Source organism: Lindgomyces ingoldianus (genome assembly GCF_010093535.1).
Source record: "Lindgomyces ingoldianus strain ATCC 200398 unplaced genomic scaffold BDR25scaffold_21, whole genome shotgun sequence".
Classification (NCBI taxonomy): Eukaryota; Fungi; Ascomycota; class Dothideomycetes; order Pleosporales; family Lindgomycetaceae; genus Lindgomyces; species Lindgomyces ingoldianus.
The window spans coordinates 771,312-788,229 of record NW_022985182.1 but is presented as its reverse complement, the minus strand read 5'-3'; the positions used below and the strand labels follow the sequence as shown (position 1 = coordinate 788,229).

At 47.1% G+C, this 16,918-nt stretch overlaps 10 protein-coding genes across 10 annotated transcripts; 5 read left to right on the top strand and 5 right to left on the bottom strand.

The window, feature by feature from the left end:
- Positions 1–2,561: 2,561 nt before the first annotated feature.
- Positions 2,562–4,914, top strand: BDR25DRAFT_356649 (uncharacterized protein; the record flags this gene model as incomplete). Its single annotated transcript, XM_033695681.1, has 19 exons — positions 2,562–2,679; positions 2,724–2,854; positions 2,890–3,011; positions 3,050–3,181; positions 3,217–3,233; positions 3,295–3,345; positions 3,380–3,463; positions 3,499–3,544; positions 3,582–3,700; positions 3,805–3,825; positions 3,863–3,885; positions 3,919–4,004; positions 4,032–4,072; positions 4,110–4,287; positions 4,398–4,447; positions 4,482–4,579; positions 4,623–4,738; positions 4,774–4,790; positions 4,850–4,914. The coding sequence occupies 19 exons, from the start codon at positions 2,562–2,564 to the stop codon at positions 4,912–4,914; spliced, it is 1,515 nt and encodes a 504-aa protein (XP_033546260.1).
- Positions 4,915–5,544: 630 nt separating this feature from the next.
- Positions 5,545–6,618, bottom strand: BDR25DRAFT_343773 (PhyH-domain-containing protein; the record flags this gene model as incomplete). The annotated part of the gene is made up of 3 exons (XM_033693862.1): positions 5,545–5,724; positions 5,758–6,171; positions 6,313–6,618. The coding sequence occupies 3 exons, from the start codon at positions 6,616–6,618 to the stop codon at positions 5,545–5,547; spliced, it is 900 nt and encodes a 299-aa protein (XP_033546259.1).
- Positions 6,619–6,676: 58 nt separating this feature from the next.
- On the top strand, positions 6,677–8,168 carry BDR25DRAFT_356647 (uncharacterized protein; the record flags this gene model as incomplete). Its single annotated transcript, XM_033695680.1, has 10 exons — positions 6,677–6,699; positions 6,778–6,848; positions 6,958–7,016; positions 7,052–7,210; positions 7,267–7,479; positions 7,557–7,652; positions 7,699–7,869; positions 7,924–8,025; positions 8,050–8,062; positions 8,092–8,168. The coding sequence occupies 10 exons, from the start codon at positions 6,677–6,679 to the stop codon at positions 8,166–8,168; spliced, it is 984 nt and encodes a 327-aa protein (XP_033546258.1).
- Positions 8,169–8,192: 24 nt separating this feature from the next.
- BDR25DRAFT_371972 (uncharacterized protein) lies at positions 8,193–9,006 on the bottom strand (the record flags this gene model as incomplete). The annotated part of the gene is made up of 2 exons (XM_033697208.1): positions 8,193–8,684; positions 8,803–9,006. 2 exons carry the CDS (start codon positions 9,004–9,006, stop codon positions 8,193–8,195), a joined length of 696 nt encoding a protein of 231 aa, XP_033546257.1.
- A 206-nt stretch (positions 9,007–9,212) lies between these two features.
- BDR25DRAFT_190788 (uncharacterized protein) lies at positions 9,213–9,365 on the bottom strand (the record flags this gene model as incomplete). The annotated part of the gene is made up of 1 exon (XM_033684277.1): positions 9,213–9,365. A coding segment is annotated over one exon (153 nt), but the record flags the coding sequence as incomplete, so codon positions are not given.
- A 472-nt stretch (positions 9,366–9,837) lies between these two features.
- BDR25DRAFT_304509 (uncharacterized protein) lies at positions 9,838–11,149 on the top strand. The gene is made up of 5 exons (XM_033690227.1): positions 9,838–10,288; positions 10,342–10,469; positions 10,532–10,602; positions 10,652–10,684; positions 10,735–11,149. The coding sequence occupies exons 1-5, from the start codon at positions 9,891–9,893 to the stop codon at positions 10,894–10,896; spliced, it is 792 nt and encodes a 263-aa protein (XP_033546255.1). The 5' UTR covers positions 9,838–9,890; the 3' UTR covers positions 10,897–11,149.
- Positions 11,150–11,432: 283 nt separating this feature from the next.
- Positions 11,433–11,929, bottom strand: BDR25DRAFT_49236 (uncharacterized protein). Its single transcript, XM_033698653.1, has 2 exons — positions 11,825–11,929; positions 11,433–11,772 (listed from the first exon to the last, which is right to left on the bottom strand). Exon 2 carries the CDS (start codon positions 11,759–11,761, stop codon positions 11,528–11,530), a length of 234 nt encoding a protein of 77 aa, XP_033546254.1. The 5' UTR covers positions 11,762–11,772; positions 11,825–11,929; the 3' UTR covers positions 11,433–11,527.
- A 528-nt stretch (positions 11,930–12,457) lies between these two features.
- BDR25DRAFT_229395 (NAD(P)-binding protein) lies at positions 12,458–13,467 on the bottom strand (the record flags this gene model as incomplete). Its single annotated transcript, XM_033685310.1, has 2 exons — positions 12,458–12,951; positions 13,035–13,467. Coding segments are annotated over 2 exons (927 nt in total), but the record flags the coding sequence as incomplete, so codon positions are not given.
- A 630-nt stretch (positions 13,468–14,097) lies between these two features.
- On the top strand, positions 14,098–15,452 carry BDR25DRAFT_304507 (NAD(P)-binding protein). The gene is made up of 5 exons (XM_033690226.1): positions 14,098–14,236; positions 14,291–14,575; positions 14,668–14,828; positions 14,881–14,985; positions 15,043–15,452. Exons 1-5 carry the CDS (start codon positions 14,169–14,171, stop codon positions 15,213–15,215), a joined length of 792 nt encoding a protein of 263 aa, XP_033546252.1. The 5' UTR covers positions 14,098–14,168; the 3' UTR covers positions 15,216–15,452.
- On the top strand, positions 15,445–16,804 carry BDR25DRAFT_343770 (uncharacterized protein). Its single transcript, XM_033693861.1, has 3 exons — positions 15,445–15,957; positions 16,005–16,482; positions 16,532–16,804. Exons 1-3 carry the CDS (start codon positions 15,536–15,538, stop codon positions 16,619–16,621), a joined length of 990 nt encoding a protein of 329 aa, XP_033546251.1. The 5' UTR covers positions 15,445–15,535; the 3' UTR covers positions 16,622–16,804.
- The last annotated feature ends 114 nt before the right edge of the window (positions 16,805–16,918 follow it).

Sequence of the window (16,918 nt, the reverse complement as noted above, 5' to 3'; positions counted from 1 at the left end):
ACCATGAACTCCCCAAAGAAGGTACTTTGCCTCCTACACTCGTTCATAGCCTCTCACTCAATTTCTATAGTCTACCAACGACCCAAAAACATCCATCTACACTTCCCCAAGCCGACCATCCAGCTTCATACGCAGGAAATCCACATCCACACAGTCTGGGAACGTGGACCTCCAGCGACATGTTCAAGAACTTCAGGAACAACTTCAAGCCAAGACCCTCGAAGCACACAATACGAGCATGCGTGCGGAGCAAGCAGAAGACGAAACAAGGAGGTTGAAGGAGATGGCTAGCAGGTTCTGGAAGGATGAGTGGAGCGGTATGAAGGATTATATGATGGCGTTTAGCGGAGAGGAGGATGTGAGGGAGATTGAGGAGAGGATTCTGAAGGAGTATCGGGGGCTGTTTGGGGATGGGCAGCTTAAGGGGAGTTAGTGAGGTTGTGTAGGTGCTTTGGAGTGTGGCAAGGATCTAGGGTTTGCCGTGGTAGGTAGCATGGTTTGTTTATCTTTTGGGAATTATGGATGCTCGTGAGTATGTAGCAAACCATTCTAATATACTTGAATGCAAAGGGGAACCCCATCTCTTCTAGTATTCTTCTCTGATCCGAGCATATGGCTGTCAGTCAGGCAATGGTTTTTTGGAATTGCTCCCTCTCAGCCTATATAATAAACTCCACACTTCGGGGTTTCCATCCTTCCTATATTCAATTCTTCGCCGGTCCTTTCGGCTTTGCGGAGGATGCAATCGGCCTGCTGAATTTTGGGGTGATGCTTTCACCGCCAGCGTCCTCATTCACCTGAACCACACTGGACCGCTGGGCAGAGCAGCAGTCACCAGAGGGATTATACACAATCCCACTGCTTCCGGAATACGGTATATAAGCCTTAATTCCACCGCACTCACACCACTACCTCGAAACACCCACCAAATTGTTTCCAGTCAACGTGTTGAACGCTTTCGTTAAAAGGGCTTCAGTAATCTAGCATACACACCGCCTTGCGGATATACTCTCTCTGGCAAGATTTGAAAGCCAGTTCGTAAGACTTCGCCCACTTGAGAACTTCCTAGCTAATACCAAAAGATCTTTCACTATAACCCACGATACCCCTTACTGCCTTCGCCTCCACTCCTGAATCCGCGCCTAACAAAGTCCACTCAGCCTACGTGCCGGTTTGCCATCAACCACGTGGAGAGTTAACGAGATGTCGCTTACTATTGTTAGAAAACCACGCGCGAAGTACTCTACGACCTTCTCGAACACGCTGAAAAGTGCCGCATCGACAGCAACGACCCCTAGAAAGACTCTTTGGAATCGGGTCCTGGTGGAATCATGACTCCCGAGGAGGCTCAGAAGCGCAGGAATGACAACCTCAAGTTCCAGATCGCGAAACTTAAGGCAGCTCTGAAGGAGGTCGATCAAGAAAACGAGGATCTGAAGATTGAAGTCTACAATCTGAAGGCGAAGTTGCTCGCGAATGAAGCCGCCATTGGCTCACTCACCTCAGATGACGTGGAAGCCGCGAAAGCTCTATGGCGATATCGGATCTATCAATCAAAGGCCATCGTCTATGCGACTGTGAACTCAATGCACTTCTTCAGTAATCCATACATCGGCATCTGTGAGAAGATGGATGAGGAGGGCCTTGAGCTTCCGACTAAGAAGTGGATTCACGACTACCTTCACTTGTACCAGACACTCAGGGATTGCGAATTCTGTCAGGCTGCGAAGCTTGAACCTGTAAAATAGAGATGGGATGATGGTTGATGAGATGGTAATTGTGCAGGTCAGGAGGGACACTAAATTTTTACAGCCAAATTGTAGCTATGAGATGTACAAACTGATTCTTACTTCTGTTCCTGCCCATTAATATCACCTTTTCTACAAAATTTTAGCACTTAGTAAGAACGTGACCGGAACAAATTTGGTCTAATAAACCTTTTAATAGAATTAGGGAGATAGCAAACAGAACGCATATGCTAGTAAGCAATTCACCTGCAATTTAACAGCTACTAACAATGTTTCGTTTACATAGTGTTGTCTCTTCTAGGGTGCAAAAGAAAATCTCTCTTACAGTACATGATCACATATTCCGGAACGTGATTAAGGTATATTTAGTCTTTTAAAATCCTCACAGGAGTTTAGGAAAGTATTAGTAAAATACGGACATGTGTTATAAATAAGACCTATTGTTGAACGCAGTATTTATGCAATTTTTCACGTATGGGTTTACGAAGAGAAGTTGGATGTTAGGTTGCTGTTTTGAGTGTACTGACTTTTTATGTAATTCTTTCCCCTTCCAAATAGGAAGACATCAAGCAGCTTAGAAAATCCCAAAAGAAATGTGGCGGCGTAATCATGATGACAATTCCCAGTTCCTCCAGCTACATTAAACCAGACATCCCATTTACTTCTATTCGTTTAGACCACTTCCATATGAGATAAACGTCATTCCTTGATGTCAGGTCGGCTACACACCTAGATCACTGGTCTTGACGGAACCCCATCTTTAAAAAAAAGGAATAAAGGAATAGAGTATTATTAAGTAAAGCTAAGAAATCTATGAAGAAACCCGGCGGCCGAATTAACACGGAGTGGTATGGTCCCTGCCTCTGCAAATCCTTGAAATCTAGCCTTGGTCGTTCCACAGGCCGTATTAGCATAGCGGGAAGGATGGTCAGTCGATACTATGGAGCCCTCTTTTCTGACCCTTCCTCGCCTAAGTTTTCCGTATGAATTCTCTGAAGCCAATTGGTAGACCAACTGTGTGGAGCTGCCTGGTTGAATTTTGTCCACGATTGGGTTTGCATCCGCTATTAGGTGCTTCTTCCATCATTGTTCCTTTCGGGCATCTAGTTGCCTGAATGCTAACACACACATACCACACTAGAGGTTCCAAGGAATGGGGCTTTCTCGCACGAAGTCTTTGTTGACTAGCTCTATTAGCCTGCAGTCTTCAGGTCTCTTTCTGGACGCCACATCCCCAAATGGTGGGACTGGGAATCTAGTGTGGTGAGGAAGAGCCTAGATGTTGCTAGTCCTGATCGCAGTGAACGAGAATGGTGGGATAAAGCGGCCGCGAAATTCTTCATTATTGGAAACTTCAACTGTGGCTCGGGATATTGTGATGGAAACTGGATTAATATGCAAGTGGGCTTGCGTCCGATGACCAGAGATGTCTCGTCTCTAACCTAACCCCTTGAAAATTTGTACGAAGAGACCGCATTTTTACTAGTGGATAAGTAGTATGGAGAATGCGAGATCTGTTAGACGTGAACAATTCTCCTGCTGCAAGGGTTATCTCCGCTCACTCAAGTATCTTTTCTATCATATGATATTGAATTGAGTGATCAAGCAGAGAAACCCAAGGGCTCCTTGAGACGTGGATCAGATTAGGCTCTCAGAGGGAAGCTTCCTAATATTTGAAGGGGGCTACCTCCGTGACCAGGAGGACGTTTGTCTACGTGATCTCCTAGTTTTTCATTTGGAGGTACTATAGCGCATATGTGTTGGGCTTTGGCTGAAATCTGGGGCTTTAGAGCCAAGTGACAAAAAAACATGGACGCCGGACTAATTTTTCAGACTTGGTCTTCATCGCCCGAAGAATCTATTCCAGAAAAACGGATTTGACGAGGATGGTGAGCGCTTAACCTTAGTTGGCCCAGCGTCTGCGTCGTTTTATACGATCGAGACAGTGCCTTGTATAGAGGCTTCTTGGTTGACAACTAATTTTCTACAAATTGTGGGCTTTCGAAGATAAAGGAAGCCACGCTTGTAGAACCTACCCCCTCATGATCTTCTTGAGATTTTATAGAAGCCCTGGCCGGTTCTCTATACCCCGTGGGGGTGGATCTGAAATCAAGAGCTTGCCTCACTAATTGCCACAGTCAGCAGTGAGGATGGGCACGAAGTGGGTTAGAATACCATATCTGATTCTGCAGCTAGCTACCTCACTTCCTTCCGACTCCATTACTTCTCTCCTATCGTATCAGCAAGCTCGAACACGTGAGAAGGGCCTCTCGCCATCTCCAGTTCTGGACTCTATCTACGTACTTCGGCGTTTAATCAGATGAGTCGACTGTAATACACTACACCAGCTCCGATCCTGAGAATACTGGGAACAGCTAACACCTCCTTTCTCCTCCGAGACAATACACATAATGTTGCAGATGGGATGCTATGTCTGCTCCGGGGAGACTTCCCTTGCAAGAATTTATTATGATTCTCGAAGGGAGCAGTCCGCATGGCTTTTATCATTTGCATGCTCGAAAACCACGAGAACCTTGAAGTAGAAGAATTTCGGGACTTTAATATTATGATGCTCATATAGAAAAGGCGCATAGCTGAATAAGCAGGGTTGGGTAAGAAAGGATGCTATGCCGAGATCTTGTGGAAGAGCGATGAGGTGGAAAGGAATACTCCTAGGGTGACTTCAGGTAAGTTGGCGGGTCGAAAATGGCTCTTGGCTCGGATTCTGAAAAGAGTCAATGGATCTTAGCATTGATCGATGCAGTTGCACTAGCTGTCTTGCTAATGTCTCCACCTTCTCAGCCCGCCTTTTGTCGACGAGCACTATTTCCGTATCTTTCTAGATATCCTACAGCACCCCACTGAACACATTAGCCCTTTGCTATTTTCATGGCGTTGTGGCGATTGGCTGGATGCACGAGAATTCTGCGTTTGGAGCCTGAATCTCTTATCAGTCCTGACCCATACTCCGCCTTTACTATTCCGTGTCCGTCTGCTAAAAACACAGCGGGCGGCTGGACACTAGGTTGGAACACTCAGGCCGTAATTTTACTTACGCTTTTTATACTTTTTATACTTTTTACACTTATGTGCCTTTCCAGAACGCCTTGAAAGGGACCAGGGCTTCCAACGGGCCGTACTACGGTCCGTACAAAGTGAACCGTAACGGTCACGTGTTCAGTACGAACGTACTAAGTTTGTAAGCTGTACTATACAATTAATAATGCCCTAGGTACAGTACGTAGTACAGATTGTATTACCCTTTTAGGAAGTTTATATAGGGGTTCTAGAGGGGTAGAAGGGCTCTAGCGAGCAGGAGGCCTGCAGGCGCTTAAATCTTTTTTAAGGGGTTTAATCTATCTATCTGCAGTCTGTTGTCTTAAAAATGCCTATTATAGACTATTTTCTATTGCAGAGTTATCTATCTACGCCTTTTGCTGCCTTACAGGCCTTATCTAGTCCTATCTGCTCTTGTTACTAGGGAGAACTAGTTATTTTATAGTTAATTAGACCTTAATCTTGTGTCTTTAGAGAGTTATAGTCTTAGCTGTTTTAACTAGAGTATAGCGTACTTTAATTAAATTATACTACTTGTACAGATTACGTGAGCTGTAACAGTTACAATACGTACACCTACCTCTCCTCCTCCCTGTTGTACGAACGTACACAAAATCTCACCTGTACAGGCCTTAAAATCGCCCAATTGTACAGTACTACGCCTCGTTGGAAGCCCTGAAAGGGACAATCACGTACCTTTACATGGATCATTATGGATACTCCAAACTCGAACAGCATACTACCAAAACTCCGTATCCCCGACGTCCGCATTCCGATTCAGAACCTTTACCGGTTCCTCCATATCGACCCAACCCATGTAAGGCTTGCTCGCCCCAAAGCCAGCGAATTTCTGCAAGTGGATTGGGAGCTCTTTGATTCCCTCCAAATCGTTGGCAAGATATTGGTTTTCCTCTTGTCTCTAGTATCCTCGCGTTGCAAACGCAGCATATACTAGTCTCTCTTCGTCCGCAGTGGTATTCGACCCTGCTCTGTGGTATACCCCTCCAAGCATCAGAAATGCATCACCGGGTGACATCTCTGCATGGGAAAATTGCTCCGGCAAAGTCTCGTAAGAAGGCGGAGGAGATGTGTAGTCCCAGAGATGGCTACCAGGCACGATCCGTGTTGCACCATTCTCATTCGTACAGCTCTTAACGGCGACGAAAAGACACAACATTGTATCTTGGCCAAGATGATATTTTGAGGAGGCAGGATGCTGCGTGTGGTAGATGTCGTCATCGCGGTGAAGACCTTGAGCCTTCGTTCCAGGACCGACCGAGAAAGCGACTGTGGTGCTCAGCTGTGGTAAGCTCACACTCGTTCGGGACTGGGAGCCGTGCTGTTGTGGCCGCGTTAGTCTGCGGATCTACGATGTATTCGGTGGAGTATTCGTTACCCAAGAATTTGAAAGGGTGCTTGTGAGGAAATGTTCTGAAACCTGATGCCAAATCCCGTTTCCTGCTACTGATAGAGCATATGTCCGGGATTTGCTCAGGAGCCCAGTTACCATCCTCGTCGATGAAGGTACGAAATCCTCTCGGCTGATGTCTGCTTTATCTGTCGCTGCGATGTAGGGCCGGATTTCTTCCTCGATCGCGTCGAGGGTCTTTTGGTGATACAATCCGCGAATCAGGCATCCTCCCGATGCCTTGAGCTTTTCCACAATGTCGCCGATGAGATCTTTTTGCTGTTCGTAGGCCATACAATCCACTTCTCCAATTTTGGGAGATCGAGATACCTTGGGCTGGGAACTTTGATCCAAGCGGAATCTATCAGATTCGGTTGAGTTATTGACAAGTAACCCTGGAGCCATTGCGGAAGATGTGTGTTCAGTTTGAATAGTGAGCAATGGAATAACAAGGATTGCATATATGGTTCAAGAAATGGATCTACAGTCGCAAAAGTAGTTTGTGGGATTGACACTTCGGTTAGGACGGGATATTATATATCTCCACAATGAATACGTTTGGAGACAGGATGTCACGACGTTTCCCGTTCTAGAGAAATGCCAGCTCATTTTACGGCATATTTTCGTCTATGCTGGTCGGGAATAAGACTGTTTCGGGGCACACCCTTCCTCCGGGCTTTACGAATGTCTAAGAGAGAAAATGTGGCTGTCTAGAACTAAGCTGGTCTTTGAGGTGTGGATGAGCTGACTGGCCTCGTCTTGGCGCCCTTTTGTTTTCTAGCTTTCCAAGATTGACACAAAATGTGTCAGGCTGATCGCCGCGCTAGACTCTTTCTAGCATAAAGCGACATTCTGGGCTACGAATCCAGCTCAAAGGAAGGAGGCGTTTCCAGATTGGGCACAGGACAGGGGTGAACAACTACGGGCGCCACATACACTCTGGCGAAGCGTCTCGGAGGCTCCGGTAGATGCAAGATCAACCATGGGTATTGACTTAGTCCTCTTCGAGATAGGTACATAACTAACTTCCACATCTAAATTGCGGATCTTCAGGTTGAAGCGTGCTGCGCTTTGCTCAGTATCGTGCCTTGCCGCCAATATAGTGTTCAGCTTCTTTCTTTTGCGCCGCAGAATATCGCACCAAATTCCACAGTTCAAGGCTTTTGCAAGTTTATCCTTCTAATCAAAGAGGGGGTCACTACTCTGATTCTTTGTTCCTCCTGTCTTATCCCCACCTACAAACCTTCGTTGAGTCTGCTCTCCACAGTCTTCGAAACTTACTCTTTCAAGTATTTTTTTTATGCACTAAGTGGACTTTTACTTTCAATTTAATCCGTACGGAGAGGGTATTTTTTAAAATTGGACTCAAAGCTATCTTGAAGTATGTATCTCCTACCGCAAAAATTACCCAGGCAGTTGAATTTCATCGAACCGACGAAGTTGCGTCAGACCTCTTGGGATAATGCTGATGCCCTTCTCTGAAAGCTTTCTCCGTCTGTACTTTGCTTTAAGCCACTGCGGAGGTCTTCACTTTACTCGGAAGGCCGCATACGCTGTTTCCTCTCCTTCTACAGCATGAGTCTCTACTCGAAGCTAGATAATTTTAGAAGCTCTAGGTTTCTGATATTGTTCACAATATGTACTGCTATGTTCACGGTATGCCTACCCTTAATTAATATGGCACACTTCAAAATTACTTACAGAGACTAGGATGGCTTTATCTATGGCATTGTTGCACCCGTGATCCCATTCGCACTCCAAGACCAAAAGCTAGTGTCGGAAGGAAAGCGTAAGATGACTGCTGCGGTATTGGTGCGGTTCCGCTAACCCTCTTAGTACAATTATCAACGTCTCTGCTCATTGCTGCGTTCTCAATAGCGGACTTCTTTGGTGCTCGTAAGTGCCCCTTCACTCAGCCTCCCATGTTCTACAATGCCATTTGCAAGCATTACTAGATATCCCACTTCAAGCGTCAAGACTTAAGTGGGTAGCACGATGCACTCGTTAATAAAACAGCCGTAAAGAGCAGCTAACAGTCGAGGAGATCGAAGCAGTGAGATGATTCCAGGGAGTCGTCGATGCGATTGTGATTTGGTCACCAATACGGGCCCCAAGTTGCTGCTAATAATCGAAGGGGTCACACTTATGGTAGAGTCTAACCTATGGTTACCCAGCTCTTTTGCACACGGGTTGTCTTTGTTGGCGGCTTCCGCAAATATTCGGGTCCGTTCTTTCATCAAGACACGCAGAACAATGTCGAATGCTCCAAGCCCAATCATTATTAAGAAGACAGACATTTTCCCAGACCTGTCGTAAATGATCCCACCAAGTAGAGGCGAAATGATAATTCCAATGTTGTTGCAGCTCATTGCTGTACCCATCCATTGGCCGGCTTCGTCCTTCTCAATTGTATCCACGAGGACTGCGAGTCCAACCGTATAAAGAATGGAGGAGGAAATCCCTTGTAGTATCTGGCTAGCAAGTAGCATCCAAAGGTTTTGAGAAAATCCGAAAAGTAAGCTTCCGGTAGTGATCAGGATGATACCTCCATACCATGGAATGCGTCGACTCTTGGTGCGATCAACGTACCATGCGCAAAGTTACCTCGCTGTGTGCGGTACCACCACTCTTTGTCAATGCCACCTTCAATTGGACTGCGCTGGGGTCTGGCCTCTTGTTCCTAACAATTGCTATTCCTGCGCTAGCTGGACCCCTTGCAGGTGCGCTTTCCGATAGGTTTGGAGTTCGTTGGGTTGCTGTCTCAGGGTTTATTCTCACAACTCCCCCACTCATATTACTAAGGCTTGTATATCATAGCAGCAAGGAGCAGGTGATTCGCTTGTGTGGCCTCTTAACACTAGCCGGCAAGTCAACGGAACGACTCATGGGAGTGTTGCTAACCAGCCTAGGATCAACAATCATTTTATTCCTTTCACCCCTCGGTGCGGAATGCTCACTCGTAGCTGAAGAACAGTCCAAAGGGCAGACTGCGATACGTACGCTAGCTCCTTCTCTCTCATGAACTGCTCTCTCGCAGCTGCTGGGTTGCTTGGTCCTTTGACTGCAGGTAGCTTGCAAGAGGGATATGGTTGGAATGCTACGACGATTGCTCTTGGCACATTATGTGCGTCTGGTGCTATTCCTTGCGTATGTGGATGTGTTTCCTTTGCCGCATGCTTAATTGTACTGATGCGATCAGGTGCTCGTGACTGGAGATAGACAGCATTCCAAAGCAGAAAAGACCGAGGTCTGACCCGTCACATCCATTTCTTTGGACATTCATCATATGGTGTTTGGAGGGAGGCGTTTGGGCCAGTCATCTCAGAGAAGTTGACAAATTACTATACGAAAAAGACAGAGAGGTTCAATCAATTCATTCGTGGGTTCAGGAACAAGAAAATTAGTTACAAATGTAAATAAAGACCTTATGCATTTTCCCTGAATCTCTTATAGAAGCAGCGAGCCTGCGGACTCAATAAACGTATCCTAGCTCGTGGAGAGCTTGAAGTGCAAGGATGCGATGATCCTTCATTACCCAATGCGGTTTGGCGTGGTGATGGAGACCTTCCGGGTGACATTAGATCGCTATGAGTCACCTTTCCTCTCATCGCTTCTATACACTACGAAGTTCCCAAACTATTTTCTTCTGCACCAACTCTACATCTATCTAAAAACATATGAGCATTCAACATGTGCCTCCATCAGGAAAGAACCCAGACTTGAAAAGGCCTGAATCGCAAATACAGCTAAGTTCTCCCAAAGCAGTCACGGGCTTCAACTGCTCGCAAACACCTTGTTCTCTTAGTACAACCATCTCTGTCAAAGTGGGCTTGTTCGAAGACGATCCTGTAACTAGAACAGGAATCTTTGCCCACAATGCTCAGGAGCCATTGCCCTACCGCCTTCTTCTTTCCCGCCTCTACCTGCTACAAGTATACTATCCAAGCCTAAACACATACACAAAGAATGAAGTCAAGACTCTTGCACCATATATTGTTGTCGATGGAAAGAAGAGGACGGTCGTTGCGAACTTCTCGGAGCTTTGCAAGAGCCTGGAGCGCAATAAGGATCATGTGTATGCTATATAAATCTGAAAATAATATTCTATCGCTGACAAGAGTGCCGTAGGTTTCAGTACCTTCTCGCAGAATTAGGGACAAGTGGAAGCTTTGACTCACACGAGAGGGTGATTATGAAGGGCCGTTTTCATGAGAAACAAATCAAGAGGGCTCTGCAGAGTTATAGACGGACATACGGTAAGAAAATGTGAAATAATAATAATTCTTGTAGAAGACTGGCTAACATTTTTGTCGATAAGTCGAGTGTCCGAGTTGCGAATCTAGAGCTACGGATCTACGCAACCCCGAGAGGCGTGTGTGGATTGTAAATGTAAGCTAAAGCTCTATCGTTCTTCTAGCCATACTTATATGATATGCAGTGTCGGTCTTGTGGTAAAGAATCTCGTGCTCCTGTACGTGTCTCGCCAATCACGGTTTCACAGAGTCCTAACCCGTGTTACAGGTAATCAAAACGGGTTACACGCTACGAATAGGATGTCGACCGCAGAGACCGAAAAATCCGCCGCAAGAAGAATCGGAGCCCGAGTCGCGGATTAGTCTAGAAACCCTTCGTACGCCTAGGCAGAACTGCTTCACTAGGTTCAAGATTAAGTCCAAACTTTGACTCCCTTTACAGTGGGTATGGCCAATTTTTGAATCAGTTTGGAACCATTCGCACATGAAAGATTCGTACATACATCGTAAATATACATTAAGAGCGACAAATCTCGAATTCCGTTCAAAGAACATTAACACCAACGATCCCCCAAACGCCGAGTTCCCCAAACCCATCAATTTAGACCCACCCTCAATTGCGGACCATCATATTCCGCATCTGCTCAGTCCTCTTAGGTTCCCATTCAGAAACCGCGCTAATTCGCTTCTGCCCCACAAACCCAACCCCCACAACTACGAGCGTATCTGCTCTACTAGAGGGCGCTCACAGCGTTGGTACCTATCTTCTACATACCCAATTATTAGCTCCACTCCATGGCTGGAACCATCTTGTCACTCACCCCAGCCGAATTCGGAAACTCGTTCGCTGCCAATATCCCAATCCTCGTGATCCTTAACCTCGATTCTGCAGGATGGCGCCATGCTGCGAGCTAGGACATGTGTGTGTGGAAGCTGCATAGGTACTATCGAGTTTAATTACTCGTTGAAATGTATATAGTATAGTGGTGGCTTGGGCTTCAGGGAGACGTTAGTCGATTCGAGGCCGTCGACCATTGCGCAAGTACTTTTGAATGAATGTTTCAATTCCAATATCCTCTCAAGATATCTGTCATTCTTATACCTTGGAAATTAGTATAAAGGCAACTGAACTCCTGACATGAACTGGCACCATTTGCCTCACTTTCCGACGTCCCAGACGAAGAATGGCGAAGGACGTTCGTTGATCTACGATGTGCATACATCTCATGGGGCGTTAGCGTTGAGAGTACCTTTCCAGCCGGTGCGCTGCAGTTGCTATCACAGTACGCTTGCATGTCGGGGGGACCTTCGACCTTTCCGAGTCAGCTAGATGGCAAGGGACTTAAGGGGTCATGGACCAATAGGGGATTGAGAGGGCGCTTTGTAGTAGTATCGAGAGATGACGATGCGCCCATGAAGGACGCCGGGTTTCTGAATATGGCTCGCGATATGAAGCTTTTTTAGGCATAATGAAAGATTGAGCTGCAGGGAGAGGATGTTATCTGATAGTTGGACTTAGAGGACCGGTCTCTGGGATAAGTTCCAAGAAACGGGAGCTGACGTACGACGTCTGCAACAAAAAGGACAAAATCATAGTCTCTCTGTCTCCACTAATAAGGAGTCCCTCGGTTTTTTGGTTGATCTCAGCAAGGAGGGCGATCATGGACTGTGATTCGCCAGGTTTGTCGATGATAGTCTTCACCACCAGGCAAACCTTGGCATGGAGAGAGTGCGTAATTTAACACGAGGCAACCGTTCAGATGGGTCCCTTTCCTTTTGGTTCCCTGCATGAACCGAATAATCAACATCCATGATAAGATTCGCGGCAAGGATGACTCGACACTCCGAAGATCAATATTCCGGTGAACGTTCGCATTCGGCAACTTCCGAGGAAGCCGGCAACCACTTTTAGCCACCCGCAGTCCTCCATCGCCTCACTTTTCTGTTCACCGGACCATGACCACTCCTCTTTCCCACAATTTCCATGCCTCTCAAATGTCACAAGCTTCAACCCGAAACATAGCTTCTACAACTGGACAATCTTTTCCCCATTTCTCGATTGCCTGTTCGACTGCAGCCTCCACACTCACCGGCTCCACGCCCACAAGTTCGTTCTCCATTACTACACCTTCCCAACTCCAGTTGTCCCCATCGTAGAATTGATTACTAATCGTGAGACCCTTCATCGCCTTTTCGATTTCCCCACGCTCTAGGGCAATGAGGGCGTGCTTGTTGATTTTATTGACATCGACTTGCTCGACGGTGAGCTTTTCTCCGACTACCGTTTCGACCGCGGAGAGCAGGGCGTTTTGCGTGAGGTTCTGGACGCCGTTGATGTAGATTGGGCGATTGATGGCGGGTGCGGGGTTGCGCAGCATGTTCGCTGCTGCGAGCGCGATGGTCGGTAGGGGTGTCCAGCAGATGGGGTTGTTTCCTGTGCCATAGATTCTAGCCTGGCGAGCTGGGATGTTGAAGCCGGCGGGCCCTTTCATGAGCCCTAGTCGTCATTAGCCTCGTTCTTTGCCCCAATTTTTGCAAGCCCGATTGTAAGTTTCGGATAATACTTACACATGTCAAAGAACGGTCCGCCGTTTAACGCAGTCCACTGAATCTTGCCTTGCCTGCCGAGCTCTTCAAGATAGCCTCGAATCCTAATCTTAGCTCCGGCGAAAGATTCTGGTAGTCTTTTGAACTGGTCACACATCAAGTTCCCGACATATTCATCTGCAAAGAAGAACTTGACGCCTGCGGCGATCGCGGCATCGATGATGAGCTTCATGGGCTCGAACTGCGTTGCTCCACCTGAGATACAATTTGCAACGGCGTCATGGCCTTCCAGAGCATCAGCAAGAGAAGAAAGAGAGGTGAAGTCTGCGATCTTCGTAATAATGCTTGAGTTCGGAGGAGCCGTGTATGTGGATGTTGGGCGAATGATGGCGGTGATGTTGAAGTGTGGCCCATCTTTTAGAAGCTCGTTGATGATGGCGCTACCGACGTTACCGCGGGCCTAAATATCCTTCATCAGGAGGAGTTTTTCCAGCGCGGTTGAGAGCAGTGTGGAGAGAAGAGATTACCCCGAGGATCGCGATGTTCTTGAGTTGCATGACCTGAGTACCCACCGAGTATTGGATGGATTTTGAAATTCTTGTTATTGTGAGGAATGTAACGCCGAAAAGACAGTCCAAAGTGGAGAAGAGCAGGGTATGTGAAGTTAGAAGAAACAGGAAACCCTCTACCTTTTAATCACAGCCCATTCTCACATTGACTTGAGGATGCTGACCGCTACGTTAACTCAATCCAAACCATTTGGTCCGGATACGACGTTTCACGAGGCCACGGGTACAATCTTCTCCCAAAGCTCTCAATGTTTTGGAATCTCCATCGGAATAACCTCCTTACATGCCGCCGATGAAGAGGTTAAAGCTATTACGGCACCGAAAAATAAGAAGAGTCCGATCTCGGTGTGGGAATAACCTCCGATGCTTCATCGGTTCACGGCACTCGGATCACCTTCCTCTTTAGGGAACCCGGAGGGGTCACTAATCACGTGTTACTGTCGGGTTCTTGACTCCCAAAGTCCATTCTCGGGGAATGGTTTAATCGCCGTTCTATGGACAATCGGATAAGAATCCGTTAATTCTATTGGATCCGACTTCCGTTATAAAGTAGCAACAAAATATTAGCTGCAGAACGGTTCACAAAATGAATTCCTCGAATGTTGACAACAACGTTGCTGGACGTCTAGCATTGATAACCGGAGCTTCTGGAGGGTAAATCAAGCCCTTTATATAATCTTCTGTTTACTAAGGCTAACTCGCCTCCAGAATTGGTGGAGCATGCGCGCAAGCACTCTTTCTCCAGCATGCTCACCTGGCATTATCCTACAACTCAAATCGGGAGAGCGTCGGAAAGTTAGGCGAGAGATTGCTCGATGAATACAAGAAATCAAATCCAGGGAGAACAGCCCCAAAGATCTCATACCATCGGGTCGACCTATCGAATGTGGAGGAGACGGTTCAGCTTTCTGAAGATGTCAAAGTTCAACATTCGAAACCTGTGGATATCCTCATCGCAAATGCGGGGTTCGGCAAAAGAATTACCGACATAGAGTACGTCCACGTTCTCCCGGGCCCATTTAGTTTCCCGTCCCTGCATATAACCTCATAATGCTATTTTGAGGGCCTCTACTGAAAATTTGCAGGGAGATTCCATTGGACGTTTTCGAGCACACATTGAATGTGAACCTACGTGCTCCTTTCTTGCTTGCGAAAAACGTTGTGGGGCATATGAAGCAGCAACGGTGGGGCCGTATCATTTTCATATCATCAATTTCCGGGTACGGCGTAGGGCTGAATGGATGTCGTAGGTGGTACTCTTAATAGGCTGATGACTCTCCTAATTGAACTCTCCGTAGATTATGCTGCCTCAAAAGGCGGTCTCACATCAATGATGAAGAATCTATCCACGCGGCTCGCAGAGTTTAACATCACGGTGAATGATGTCTCCCCTGCGATGATTGGTAAGAAAAGAGACCTCTGTGGTCATGGATACTCTTTCCAGGCTAACCGTCCTTCAGGAGAAACCGGATTGATTCCTAGCAGTAATTCTGTTCCAGGTCTGGTTGACACCATTCCTTTGGGTCGTCTAGGAATGCCACAGGAAGTAGCAAATGTAGTGACGATGTTTTGCGGAACAGGGTACATGACAGGCCAAAGTGTTGTGTTGGCCGGTGGATTGAATCACAAGTGATTGGTCAGTGGTGCAGAGATCATGTTCAAGGATAGCAAAAAGCGAAATCGCAGCATTGGGCAAGGAAAGCTTCCTCGCTTCAAAGAGCAACTCGCTTGGCGCCTGTACTGAAGTGGTGATTGACATTCCGCGCTAACGTCCGGCCCGAGTTGGACCGGCGAGAATGCCGTCATGTGGATGAAGCGGCACGAAATAAAAGAACCCATCGCCGCTGTTCAATTGATGCAGTGTTATCTTCCGCACACTTCCCATTTACGCGTCGAGGCTTCCTTTTCATCCCCTGCTAAGCTTGAGATATCCCGAGGAAAGACAGAACGAAAATGTCCCAGAGAGGAGCGCTGCTCATCGGCAATCTTGCGCATGCGCGGAAAGAATGGCAGGCATGCGGAGAGATTGCAAAGTTGTATGAATATCCAGATGGCTCACGACAGGACTTCCTCTCGAGGTGTAGAAATGGTGATTTCAAGGACGTCTTTGCGCTTTACCGAAGCAACGATTCGAACAAGATCACGGGGAATTTCAACGACGAACTTCTTGACGCCCTTCCACTGACGTTGAAATACATCTGCCACAATGGAGCGGGATACGACAACATCGATGTTGCGGCGTGCACAAAGAGGGGTATTTCAGTGTCAAGTACACCCGTGGCCGTCAACGATGCAACAGCAGACGTCGCTCTCTTTCTATTGCTAGGAGCCCTCCGAAAGGTGACACCGTCCTTCATGGCTGTCAAAGAGGGCAAGTTATTCTGAATGAGCGACGGGAATCCCACTGACATTTCCCAGGCAATTGGCGAGGTGATTTTTCGCTCGGTCATGACCCTAAAAACAAAGTCCTCGGCATCCTAGGCATGGGCGGAATCGGTTCAGCAGTCGCGCGACGAGCGAAGGCGTTCGGGATGAACATCCAGTACCATAACAGGCGTCAACTACCTCTGGGTGAGGAGGAAGGCGCAAAGTACGTCAGCTTCGATGAGTTGTTGAAGACGTCGGACGTCCTCAGTCTGAATTTATCACTCAATGCTTCAACGAGGCACATCATATCTACGGAGGAGTTCAACATGATGAAGGATGGGGTAATTGTAATCAACACAGCTCGAGGACCGCTCATCGATGAAGGAGCGTTAGTGAATGCGCTGAAAAGCGGGAAGGTGTGGACAGCGGGTTTGGATGTGTTTGAGGACGAGCCAAAGATCCATCCTGGGCTGCTAGAGAGCGCTAATGTGGTGCTGCTGCCGCATATCGGAACGGCAACATACGAGACACAGGTATGACCACCTGCTCACATTGCGGAACTCGGCTAACTTTCGGTGCCAGCGCGACATGGAGCTTCTGGTGTTAGACAACCTTAAAGAGGCCTTCAAAAGTGGCAAGTTGATCACACAAGTGCCGGAACAGAAGCTGTGAAAGGCGAATATCTGAGGTGTCGGGCTTTGGAAATATACTTGGCGCTTTAAAAGGCATCATGGGAGGCGTTTTCGGTATTGTGAGGACTAATTCCCATGGAAATTCCCATAGAATATGAAAGGGTGTACCCATTGGTAAAAAAAAGGGTGGATACACCCTAAAAGATGCGATTTGTGGAGAAATGTTCATTTACCCGCTATGCACCGAAAGAGACAAAGCGTCGGCAACTGACGAGTGAAAAGCAAATGCCGACTTCTAAGGTTCCTTTCCTTACGCAATACCCACCAGTTCCGCACT

Bases quoted from the DNA above. Each gene is read 5' to 3' on its own strand.
- BDR25DRAFT_304509 (XM_033690227.1), top strand. From the start codon at position 9,891: ATGAGCATTCAACATGTGCCTCCATCAGGAAAGAACCCAGACTTGAAA. The intron at 10,470-10,531 runs GTAAGAAAATGT...TTTGTCGATAAG, and splicing joins GAGTTATAGACGGACATACG to TCGAGTGTCCGAGTTGCGAA. The intron at 10,685-10,734 runs GTACGTGTCTCG...CCCGTGTTACAG, and splicing joins GTAAAGAATCTCGTGCTCCT to GTAATCAAAACGGGTTACAC.
- BDR25DRAFT_49236 (XM_033698653.1), bottom strand. From the start codon at position 11,761: ATGCAAGCGTACTGTGATAGCAACTGCAGCGCACCGGCTGGAAAGGTA.
- BDR25DRAFT_304507 (XM_033690226.1), top strand. From the start codon at position 14,169: ATGAATTCCTCGAATGTTGACAACAACGTTGCTGGACGTCTAGCATTG. The intron at 14,237-14,290 runs GTAAATCAAGCC...ACTCGCCTCCAG, and splicing joins ATAACCGGAGCTTCTGGAGG to AATTGGTGGAGCATGCGCGC. The intron at 14,986-15,042 runs GTAAGAAAAGAG...ACCGTCCTTCAG, and splicing joins TGTCTCCCCTGCGATGATTG to GAGAAACCGGATTGATTCCT.
- BDR25DRAFT_343770 (XM_033693861.1), top strand. From the start codon at position 15,536: ATGTCCCAGAGAGGAGCGCTGCTCATCGGCAATCTTGCGCATGCGCGG. The intron at 15,958-16,004 runs GTTATTCTGAAT...TTTCCCAGGCAA, and splicing joins ATGGCTGTCAAAGAGGGCAA to TTGGCGAGGTGATTTTTCGC. The intron at 16,483-16,531 runs GTATGACCACCT...TTTCGGTGCCAG, and splicing joins CGGCAACATACGAGACACAG to CGCGACATGGAGCTTCTGGT.